The 12842-nt window shown below is 40.0% G+C and overlaps 1 protein-coding gene across 1 annotated transcript in view; it reads right to left on the bottom strand.

The window, feature by feature from the left end:
• LOC130584371 (macrophage mannose receptor 1-like) overlaps positions 1-1187 on the bottom strand; it is a 31558-nt gene extending 30371 nt beyond the window's left edge. The window contains exon 1 of the mRNA XM_057384329.1: positions 1041-1187. Within this exon, the coding sequence (XP_057240312.1) occupies positions 1041-1101 (61 nt within the window). The 5' untranslated portion in view covers positions 1102-1187. The remainder of the gene's footprint in view (positions 1-1040) is intronic.
• Positions 1188-12842: the final 11655 nt, after the last annotated feature.

Raw genomic sequence — 12842 nt, 5'->3', positions numbered from 1 at the left:
CTGATTTCAATCCTGCCTTGATTTTATCAGCCACAGTAAAGAACCGTGCCTATGAATTTGCTCTGCTGCCTCGTGGTGTGTGACCCACCCAGTTGTATTTCCTGCCAAAGCTTGTGGAGTTCATAACTAGCTTTGGTCCCTGAGACATGCCTTGATCAGTGGATGTCATGTTGAATAAAAATGTATCTAAGAGGTTAAAGACATTTCACTAAAAAGCCTGCTAAAAATTGAAATCAATGTAATTGATAATATACAGTACACTGAAAATAATTATTCTGGCCTTCAGTGAGATCATGATAATTAAAAACAACTACATACTCTGAGACAATCTGTGACAGTTTTCCTCACGAGTTAGAAAGGTGAAAGGATYTAACCTTAAATATTCAGGTCTGCAGAAGCCACCTGTTTAACATATACAAGAGAAATGCAGCTAAAGGGACAGCAGTATTATTTTTACTGCCATTCCATAAGAAATTTCCAAAACTTAATCCAATTTTTTTTAAAAAAATTATTCCATCCACTTTATCAATGCAGTGAATTCAATGAGAGTTCAAAACAATGAATATAACCCCCTTTACTGCCATCATCTGTGAATATCTTAATGYCCTACAATCATTTCCACATTTCACCACTCGTGGAGATCTTCCCTACCAGGCTTTGCTAATCATTACACAGACACCAACAGCTCAAAATTGAGAACACAGAAGTAAATAATTAAATAAATTTTTTAAAGTACATTTAAACATATCTCAATATTTTCTTAGGTCTGATCTTGTGGGGTTATTGAAATGATAAACTATAGCACTATGCCATGATATATTGATAAAGCCATTAAGAACTGAACCTCTGCTTCCTTGTGTACCCATTTTTCTTCTGTGAGTTTCTCCCCCTGCCTCTTGCCTGCCATTAAGAGGTTCCCCATCCCCAAACYAACAATGCACACATTGGCAGTACCACAGAACCACAATCACCCAGAGAAGCCAGAGGATTGGAAGCACTTCCATAAGAACCTTCACAGGAAGCAAGCAGGAGGCACTTACCCGCCAGCTGCAAAGCACTGTGAACAAGAGACAGAACAAACAAGAACCCGGAGAACATCATTGTAAATGYTGTTTCCTTTTCTTCCCTCCAGCAAAACCTGGATGGTCAGAGTTGCTGGCAATACAGTCCTGCCAAAAAGAGGATAGTGGCTGGTTCTTCTCAGTTTGGAGGCTGGGTGGTTGGGGAAAAAACTCTGGGTGCTAAATAAGGAAACATTCTGTCACATGCCACATTGCAAAAAAACAAGACCACATGGCACAGATTTCACCCTCAAAAAGGAAAGACTTCTCACTGAGGGCAAACCATGCTTCCTTGGGAAAGCGGGTGATACACAAAACTTTGTATCTCACTTATTACCCACTGTGTCTCCTGAGGAAACGTGTGAAGCTCACGGGATCAAATCAAGTGAAATAATAAAGACAGAAATTCAAGCTTAGCTTTTAAATCTTATATCATGCCTACACAAAATAAAATAAATACTATCAGGAAAACACAGGAGTCTCATATTTTCATGTGTGGATAAGACAGAAGTGAATTTTAGTAGATCAATTCTGCAGGACCTTACAAAAATTTCTGCGCTTCTACAGGAGTTTGCTTTGTCCTACATTTCTACATAAATGCAACTAGGAAACAAGCATCCAAAAGTATTTGAAAAATGGCTTATTGTAAAAACAATGCTTCTTTGTCTTGTGAAGTGTATCCATACTGTTTGAGAGCCATACCAAAGCTCAGTCACAATTTCAGGGAATGCCCCATATTGCTTTTACCCAGTTCAAAATCGTACAGAGCCAGCACTCAGCAGTTTGGTTTCAAAACCTATAGGTGGAAACTTGAAAAAAGCAGCACTCCTAACACTCCTTTCCTGACCACTATAGACTGTCCCTGTAACTGTGTTAAGGCCCAACTTGATCACAGCAGAGTTTTACAATGAAAATGTTTTGTTTAAAAAAGTCTATCATGAAACATCAGCCTTAGAYTTAAAAGGGAAGGTGAGACCCAACCCTGCTTTCCTTGGAGAGAACAACCAGCTGACTGCTTGAAACTTTCTCACATTTTCCACAATAAGAGTGGGGAGTTACAATGGGAACAGCATGCTAAATTCAGAGAGTAAACTGCAGAGCCAAAGTCATCACCAGCCTGATAAATACTGGAGTGAGCACCAGGAGTTCAGCAGGGCTCAGCCCCTTTTTCCTGTGATGGGACCACATTCAGTGGGTGGAGGGTCTCCCAGAAGGTGACTGTGCCCAAGGGTGTCACAGCTGCAAAGCTCACARTGGCCTGCMTGATTGATGCCTTRGGATTTTTAGCTTCTGTATTTTCATGTATCTGTATTCTCATACTTCTCTAGTGTACAGCACTAAAGCTACTGTTGTCCCATTTTTAGACAAAACAGTTCCACTCTAGGCCCAAAACTCAAGGACACCTCAGTGCCTCAGGGCCCCAAAATATGTAAACAATGGAGAATTGGGGGGAGCAAGCTTGGGGGGATTGACATCATCACCTGAAGGGGTGATTGGAGAACTGGGGCCCCATATGTTAATAAGACAGAACTTACAAAAGGTGAAGACCTCATGACTCAGTGTCTATTTTGGGTGTAGCCTTATGAGGATGCCTTTGTCTGCCCTCGATGTACTGATAACCCTTTATTAAATTTGTCTGCTTTTATTCTCTTGGTCTGGCCTCTGTTTCAGGTAAACCCTGTTTAAGGTATCATGATGACACAAGCATCTGATCCTCAATATTTTGGTTGAGCTATAGCAGACCAACATATGCTCYATGATTGCTGGTTTGCAGATAGATTCATCAGCCTTTTGTGTGTTACCTTTTATCTGCTTCTTGTTAACTGAGCCTCAGCAATCAYTGGAAATAATCAACATGTATTTTTGGACCATTGTTTAAATAATGGATAGTGTAAAAAAAAAATTAGTCCAGCCATACTTCCTGGATAACAGTATATACTAATAAAAATAACTGGAAAAATGCCTATTCTTTATATTATCTCTGTCATTAGTCTTTGTTCTCTTCCTTTGCTTTATCACTGTTTCCTTTCTTATTTAAAAAAAAATGCATACCATTTTCCAAAAAGTATTGTTTGAAAATATTTCCCATGGGCAAACACTTCAAGGAGCATCTGGACAATGCTTTTAGTCACATGGTTTAGTGTTAGGGTGTCCTTTGAAGAACAGGGAATTGTCCTTGATGATCCTTATGRGTCCTTTCCAATGAAGGCATTCTATGATTCTGGGATAATTGTTTGAAAATTTTAAATCCTTTCCTTTTTGTAAAATTCCTTACCAAATCTAAATGCTACATTTGGCTTGAATACCTTAGAGAAACATGCTGAAGCAGGAAAGTTGGCAGGAAAATGCACATTTCCTTCCCCCACTACTTGTGGATTGGTGAAGTCCAGAACATGATTTGAAATATGGGTAACAAGGGTGTGTGAAAAATTCTATAGCTGAAAAATATCCTAATGCCCAACACAGATTCATGGCCTGACCTATCTGTCAGTCTCTATGGGGGGAGACATKCAGTGGCTGAAATTCCTCTGCATCCACTGGCAAGGAAGACACTGGAGCTTTTCTCTTCCTCACAAACCTTCAAACTACAATTGTATCAAACCTATCCTCTGAAAAGAGGAAGGAAATGTCATAATTAACAGCACAGAAGGCGATAGAGAGAGCAGACATTCACATGGACTGTTACCAGAGGAATCACTTAACTGGAAAACTATAAGATCTGTAGGCCTTCATTTCTTTTTTTTTCTTTTTTCTGGTAAATTGCGCACACTAGTTCAAATAAAACAGCAAAAGGAGCTCTGTAAATGGCTGTAAGGGTTGTCTATAATCTGAAATACTTCCAGATTTCTTTGTTATAAAGGACATCTAAAGCTCTCACAGGTCTTCCAGGCAYAGTCTGAGTATTGCAATCTCACTGCAGGGCATTTTCTTCTTTTTTACTTCTTTTTGTGGTTTGAATCACTTTCACTCTATAGGAGCAGAAAGTGATTTGTCTAAGGCTCAGTCATCAGTTCAGTTTACCCAGTTCTCAGGACTGTCTAATGCTGAAATTATCACCTTACTTAGCTTGAACATTCCCTGGGCACACTATGTTGGTCACACCATTTGTGCAGGCACCATTTGTGCCTGATTTGGAGAAAAACGCACTTACGGGATTTATAGCTCAGATCCCATTTTCAGGACRAGTGTTGTTTGCTGAGTTAGTGCTGCCAATGCAAACTGCACGTGCTGCAGGGAGCCGAGGCCAGGGCTAGCCCAGCCACCAGCCCTGGGCATCCAGGGAGATCAGCCTGCCCCTCTCTGACTCCCCTACCTCCTGCTGTATGGACACAAAGAGAGGGGTGGGGAATGATCTTAACTGAGGTAAACCAGGCACCATATTTAGGAAATCTGGCAGGTTTAGGTTCAGCTTCCTTTACCCGCTGCCATAACTCCACAATAAATGTATGGCTGTGAACAGGGCAGTCAGTGCACTGCAGCCACTGCCAGCACCGTGTGACCACCTTAAAAACACTTCATCAGACCAGAGCACTGCCCAAACCTCTCCTGATTTTGAACATATATCCAGGAACAGAAAAACATTAAAGGTTAGTGTGTCTGTTCYCCCATCTGCCCTAGAGCAACTTATCGGGTGCTTTTCCCTTCCAGGCAAACCATATATCCTCTAATTTTTGCATCTGCACAAAATTATGGTGTTGTGAATTCTATGTGGCATCTACAAAAGTGCTTTCAGTTCTTCAGATACTGACCTTGTGTCAGGGTACACTGCACTAAAAACTGCTAGGATGATCTGACCTGGCTTTAGAATGCCAGCAAGCCTTGGTCAAAGCTTCAAATTTAAGTCAGAGCCAGCTCCCAGCAAAAGCACTACCCAAGGCCTCATTCTCTGCAGACAATGTCATGCTTTTTTCAATTACTGCTTATCTCTAAATATTCATCTAAGTAGGCACATCATCCACCAAAGCACACTTTTTTGGATGCTGTTCATATCACTGATTGTAGAGTACTCTCAATTTAGCTGTTTTTCCACGTTATGAAGCCAATGTGCATTTAAAATGAGTTTGGGTTCCTGCCCCCATTTTCAATATCACACCTTTTCTTGGCGCCATCACAGTCTATCACACTTAAGTCTGTTCTGGAAAGCTTCAGTGCAGAACACATTTTTCTTCTCATTTTACATCAGTGTTGCTGCACTCATGAGCTTAATGCTTCACACCAAAACATAGCAGGCACTGTTTAAAGTCTGCTCTTCATTTTCATGGCATTTTGTCAGACACTTCATTAGGAGGCATGTAAACAATGGAAGATAAGGAAATATTTGCAAGATCATTTCCTATATGATGAACATTGTTTAGTTTACACAAATTCTGCCCAACCCTGCATAAAACAGCAGGATAGATTAAAGATGAAAACCAAATGTGATGTTTGGGCTGCAGGACAACCCCATAAATTACTTTTTGTTTTTTTTTGGTTTTTTTTAAAGCAGATGAATTTGATTATTCTTTACTCTTAGAGGCAAGCTGGAATACTTGGAGAAATTTGCAATTCTCAGTAAACACTTGGGGAAACTAGACAAGGTTTGAASGCATAAAAACCCCAAGGACTCACAGGCCAGGCAGACGAACCTGAATTCATAGTAGAAAAAGCAGTATTATTTGCTAATCACAAGAGGATGACTGGATAATAAGGAATCATAGTCCTAAAAAAAGAACCAATTATTAGCTTGTGTCGGATTGGTAGGTGTACTGACAAGGGTTTCATGGAAAGATTTGTCACTATTTTGTATGTTAACAGCTCAAATAATGGGAAAATATGCTTAATAAATTATTTAAACTTTGTGTCATGGTTTAAGCCCAGCTGGTAACTAGGCATCATTAATTAATTTAAATTAAATAGTGCTCAGGAAAAGGCAATATTGCAGAGCTGTCTGCACAGGAAATTATTGTAGGCATGGGTCCTTCACCCATGACAGTGAACACTTCCCCTCAGGGATTTCTAGGTCCAGGYTGGCATGTCCAGCATTCCAGGGAGCATTCCCATGAAGCAGGTTGAACACAGCCATTTCCAGCCTGTTCTGGAGCAACAAAGACCTTACTGGGCCACTCTCAAATAACTCAGTATTGGCATCCTGAGGAGCCAGCAACCCTGCAAAGCAGGGAATTATCAGTACAGAGGTTTTGACAAGGCTGCCCACGAGAGAGGTGAAATCATGACTGCTGTTGGAAGCTTTAAAAGCGGTGTTGGATCTTTCGGCAGCTTCTCAGTTTTAGCTGACACTGCTTTTGGGCAGGACCTTTCCAGTTCCCTGTTTCTGTTATGCATATGATTATAGGCTCCTATTCACAGGATATATRAAAGTGTAAGACCTTTAAACTTTAAAATACATCATGCCTTCTCTTGTTTACTTTAGCATTTGAAGAAAGAAATTGCATTCACACTTCTCTTTCAGTGGCATTCAGAACCATAAAGAACATTTTTTTTCAAGTGTCTTTGAAATCCTCCCTAAATTCAAAATAAGGTATTTTAAAGCTTAAAAATCTGAACTAAGATATTGTTTTACAACACAGTTAGTGTGACATGGAAGCGACACATCCCAGTTAAGATGACACAGTGTGTCTGAGTACTGAAGATTTATGTTTGTTTTTGTAAGACTGAAGTAAAATGCAAGGTAAGAACTTGACATGACAACAGATTTTCACAATGCAGTGTGTTAGGAATTATAACGGTTAATTTTGTAATTGTCTTGCTGAACTTCACATTTTGAGAATCTCTGAGGAAGGATGCTCCCATGTGCAGCTTCATCACCCACTCATCTGCACATACCAGGGTGAAGCACCTTCTGTGCTCTTCTCTCCTCCGCTGCCTCAGTTCACACAGGAGTKATGAGAATGAAGAGMCTGGATCYGTGTGTGCTCCTGCATGGAAATTTGCTTTTGCAGAGMTCAGTAAGTAGTGGGTGTTTACTGAGGGACCCCGCATATCAGACTCATGATGAAGAGACTGAGGAAAACAGSCAATTCCAGGGGTTAAGGTACTAACAAGAAGCAGAGTACTGAGAGGTAGAGAGAAATCTTGGAAGAGAATCTGATCCTGGGAGACAATGTGAGTGACAACAGGATGACAAACAGGYACCCACAGCCACTCAGAAATATGAAGAGGAGGAAAATAATAGCTTTTAGTTCTTCTCTCCTTACTTTATTTTCACAGTTGATTCCTTTGGATTGTTTGATTGTTGTGGTTTTATTTCACACTTGCAATATAATTAATTTCCTGAAGAAYTGGGACCCAAATTTCTTGAAACCTCAAATTTGGTTTGGACCTGCTGCAACTTTTACAACCTACTGGAAGGGCTCATCTACTTGACCATAGGAGATAATTATATGGTAACATTAACCCAGTTTTTTAAGTGGGTTAATATAGTAATCACAGCCACAGCAAGAGAGTCAAGGTATGTGTACATAGATATAGATATATAGATATAAATATATTCTCTGATATAAGACATTGCCCAAAGACAGRGCTAGAGAACTATATGGACTAAAGATACACATATTTTGAAATTAATATTGTTTTATAAGCATATCTCTTAGTTGTTAAACAAACAAACAAACAAAAAAAAAAAGTCTGTGTTAAATACTTGGTAGAAAGTGSATTTGGCAGTGGTGCCAAAAGGTAACTCTCTATTTGGGGTACCCTGATGATGAGCACAGCACTCACCCACGCCCTGAACAATTTGGCTGCAATGCCAGCACAGCTTCACTGCCAAGCTGCTCTGAGCAAAATGTCACACAGAAATAAGGGAATCCAGACTTGCACATCTGTAGTCTTGCTAAGGACTCCACTCAGTGGCAAATGAAAGATGCTGCAGCAGGTCAGGGAAGCTGCCTGTGATCCTCATGCCAGAGCCATCGACCTGAGCTGGCCTGGGGTCACCTCACTCCTGTCTGCAACCAGAGCCTCATGCCCAGGCTGAGCTGCTCCAAAGAGCCAGAAAGGTGCCAGAGATCCTCATGTTCTGTCCTTGCAACTCCTCTTCCTCTGAAGAGGCTGGACATATCCGTAACTGGTGTCATGGTGTCTCAGAGCTACAGCAAAGTCACTTACTCACTAGTGAAGAGCAGACAGACTTTCCCTGGACACAGCAAAAATAATGGAAATATTTTAAAGCATAGAGTAAGGAATTCCTTTCTTTCTCTATTACCCCTGACCCTATTTCAGCAATTTCAGAAATTTCCCTAAAGCATTASCCATGATACAGGACCTTTAGCTCATGTTGTCTACAGACTAATTCAAGAAATAAGCTGGCTTTTCCAAATTTCTTTCATTCTTATTCTTTATCAGTAACTCTATTTATTAGTCACACTAGCATGAGTTTGTTCACTTCAGGCATTTTTACATGCAGAAATGTATGTGGACTATTTTCACCATTTTTTGGAAGACATCCAGCTCTGCAGTTTCTGGGCGTGTCCATTTCCTGATGAAGTCCAAATACTGGGGCACAGAGCAACAGCAGGAAGCATCCAAAGACTAAAATGCAGAACGAACTTCACAATGAATGTGCTGTCACTGGCTGAGAAATTAAATGCAAAATTGAAGATTCTTGTGGAAGGAAAGACTGACAAAATTTCTTTTAATGAAAGTAATAGTAAAAGATAAAACACACAAAGCAACCACTGCTCTTCATGAAAAGAGGTGAATCTACATTTWTTTCTCTGAATTAAACCAAAATAGGCTACCAATAGGCTATTAACAAAAGAGAAGTGTATTTTTTTTGAAAAATGTTTCTTTTAGAAATCATCAGTTGAAAAACCATGTGTCAAGCTGTGTTGGTATGAGAACAAGAATAGAATATGTTTAACTCTGAGGGGAAAAAAAATTATATCTCTTCAAGGAAACCATCTGTCTGCCCTCTGCTGTACAGACCACTAGAACATCTTTTCATATTTTGACATTGTGTAAGTTACATTATCCTACCCTTCCATGGGCCATTAATAGGATGAATTAAAAATATCATTTATTAAATAATAAATAAAGAAAGATTTTTTTAAAAAAAAACAAAGTAAAGGTGATTCGTGTCAGAAATTGTCTTCATACATGTGATGTATCAGAACATCCAAAGGGATTGAATAGGAAGAAAACATAAATAAGGCTTTGGTGAAAAAATACCTAATTTTTTCCCAAGAAATAGCACAATAATATATGTTTTTCACTGTTGTCTTTCTGGAGGCTTATGAATAGAGGAAAAAAATTTAAGAGTATATACTGAGTCTATTAGCCAGCCTGTTGATAATTGTCTGTGTGGATTTTTTATTTCTTATTCTGTGCAAAGCAGAGCAAATCACCTCCCATTTTTCACACAATAAAAATTGTTTATTTGAGGATTTACCCTGGAGTTGCTATAATAAATTCAAATCCAAGGTTAATTGCATGCCAGTTTCCAAATACAGACAAATTCAAAACCACTACATTTGGCTCAGAAAATCCCAGAGCAACAAATGTTGAGGCCAARAGAAAAAAATAAAGAGCTACCACTTGATGTTTGTCAACTGTTTTGCTCTTCATTCAGGGTATTGGAATTCTTCCAAGTGTGTTTTGAAAACATAATTGATAGATCTGCTGGGTTCTGACAATAAATCAAACTTGATATCTGACTTTTAACTGTATAAAAATATGCAGCGTTAAGATTAATTTCAGTGTACATTGTTTTCAAAACAACATTTGTCCTCCAACTTCTCTGACTGCTGACTAAATAGTCTTTAGGGGATCTTGATAGATACCAAGAGCTAATTGAAATTCAGGCAGGACATGAAAAGATGAAAATTTTGATTATAATCGACCTCTTAATTTTGCTTTGGGCACTTTAATTAACCTCTAAGGTAAAATCAAAATATTTTGATTAGCCAAAGCCACCTAATCAGCTAAACTAGTCTCACAAACCCAAGGCAGAAGGCATCAAAAGGCGGGACACCGGACTGAAGTTGCTTCTGCCACTTCCCATTTCCAATAATGTTTTGAGCAGTCTGGAGTACGTTATCATCTCTTCCCTGCCATTATTTGCAGCAGATTATGGCCCTCTGTCCCTGGTAGCTGAGATTCTGGCCTCCCTAGCCCAGAAGGAGCTCCTCTGGCCCAGGTCTTGTGTCCTTCGTCAAATGCCTWCCAAGAGCAGGACCAAAGAGCCTCTCGGATTTTCTTGGACCTGAGAGCCTATTTTGTGGCCACCTAGAGCTGGAAGGTGGAGCCTCTCCCTTTGTCTTTTCTCGTTTTCTGTCTGGGGTGCTGCAGGGACATGATGGCTATGACTGAGTAGTCCTGGAGCATGTCATCTTCTGGCTGCTTTTGGTACAGCTYCTGCCACTGCCCGGTGTGATGTCAGTCCAAATTTGGACAGGGGTGAGGGCAGCACAGAGAATAAACCAGCTGTACACCTGATTTGACACTACCAAAATAACATTGATGGAGGGTGCTTGTGGTATCTGTGCTTTGATCTCACACTGGTGGGAAGCTGAAGCCTGATGTGGGTGGTAGCACTGACCATGTGGCCACCAGTCCTGCAGCCAGGACAGCGGTGCTGCTTCCTAAGGTGGTGGCCTCATCTCTTCCCTGCCTTTGCCACATTTTCTGCTTTAGCTCATCAAAAGTTCCTAATCTGTACACCACTACTGACCACAGAATTACAAAACAGTTCCCACTGAAAGGGACTTCCGAAGGTCATTTAGGTGTAGGCCTTGCTCAAAGGGGCTTTAAAAATATTTACTCTTTAAAATGTTGCTCAGGACCTTTTTCAGATGGGTTTTGAGTATTTCCACAATCAAGAGTGACCTTTCCATAGAAAAATGTGTCTGTGTTGAACACAGAAAATGTAAGAACAGGCAGAAACCATTTACAAAATTCACTCYGAATGACATTTTAGTTGTTTGAACTATCAAACACCATATGAATAATTGAGGGGGAAAAAAACCTTATGAATATTTAGAGTCATAAGAAMATATTAAATTCATGGAATTTAAATTATTCTAGTAGCCAGTGCCATTTCAGTCAAATTATAAAAGTTATAATTTGTTATATATAAGTTATATTTGTTATATATATATAAAAGTTATATATTATTTCTTCTTATAAAAGAAGAAATGKAAAATTGTTAAAGGAAGAAAATTCATAGACTGTGGTTTTCTCTTGTGATTACTTAGGTGAATACAAGCAAAATTTAAGGATTTCCTTCCTTTTTATCTTGCTTCCTCATTTATTTAAAATCCCTTCCTGATTTGTGTCGCTCTACTAAGTTCCTTTATAATTGAATTCACATATTCAGTAAAGTAATTRTAATGTAGCCATTTATTTGTGGCATAATCAATTTCCTTTCATTTGTATTCCAGCTAAGAACGAACAGTTTCCCTGTCATGTACAGTAAACATACCTACGTTGGCAAGCAAACATTAAGGAGATAAATGGTCTCTTCTTTCCCAGACTTTTGTTATCTTTGCAACTTGTGGAGATTGCATATTCCTAATTTTCCATTTCCTGTTAAAACTTTGTTGTAAGCAGAATTAACTCTGAACAGACCCTAAATTTTGTGCRCTTTTAAATGCATCATTAAGTCAATGTACACAGCAAACTATGCCTTTGGCAGAAGCTTACTTTCAAAAGCAGCCTGATGAGMATGAACATCTCACGTGGTAGCTCTGAAATGAAAAGTACTATCACTAGGAGAAAAGGCTGCTGTTCCTACTGTCCAGAAATTTAAAAAAAAAAAAAAGTTCTTGCAACATGGGTGGGAGGAGAAATCCTTGGTCAATGGGAGATGTGTAATCAAGCCTCATTTTTACTATTCCATTTGCCCTTTGATAGATTATCCACCGCCCTGAGTCCCTCCACTAAGCACAGGCCAATATAATCTTTCCTTTTGTTGTTCCAAATGTCTCCAGTTTTCCCAGTATTTTTACAGAGAAAGTGCTTGCTGCAAGCTTTCTCCCAGTGGCTTCTTGGGTTGCAAAAGAGTCCACACAGTTCCTCTGCAGCACTCTAGCAGAAACCTCTTCCTTTCCATGGCCCCAGAGGCTTCCCCACAGGTCCACTTTCTGTTCCTCTTAGGAAAACCCCGGGTCCCCTCCCATCCTCCACACTCCAGCACGATGCCCTGWAGCATCACCCCCACCCTGTGCCCTCTCACCACTCTCAGGGAACAAACCATCTCATGTTTTTAGATGGCTCTGCCTCATGAAAGATGTCAGGAGGCACGGCAAGGTGGAGAGGCATCCTGCCTTCTTCCCTGATCCGCAGCCGTGGCCTTTCAAAGAACACAGGAATACCCAGCCAAATAGGAACAAATGTGTAAATATCTTACACCCTCCAGCGCTTCCCCATCCACACACACACCTTCTTTCCTGGCCTGAATGGTGCTCCTGAGGCAACAGTTCACTTCAGGTAGTCTTTTTTCTTGATTCTCGTATGCAAAGCACATTCAATCCTCTATTGCTTCCCCATAACCAAGAGTCCTATCTTCCTGCACTTCTGCCTGCAGCATCCYTATTCCCCAGAACTTTGCTTTGCCAAACTCAGTCTTGCCTGCCTCTCCCAGGGRTGGTCAGCACTTCTGGTTCAATTCAAACTCCTTCATTTCTACTTTGACCTTTCCCTTCAATCTCTTTCATCTGGACACTTCCCATTGCATGTTTTTGGCCATCCTCCTACCAGCCTCAGTTAATGTTTCTCACTATAAAAGCATTTATTCCTCCAGTTACGAAATATTATTCTTTCCTATGTCTAGAACCTCTGTGTCAT

The sequence above is a fragment of the Malurus melanocephalus genome, unplaced genomic scaffold (genome assembly GCF_030028575.1).
Source record: "Malurus melanocephalus ecotype Western Australia unplaced genomic scaffold, MMel_1.1 scaffold_14, whole genome shotgun sequence".
NCBI classification, from domain to species: Eukaryota; Metazoa; Chordata; class Aves; order Passeriformes; family Maluridae; genus Malurus; species Malurus melanocephalus.
This window is presented reverse-complemented; position numbering and strand designations above follow the sequence as displayed.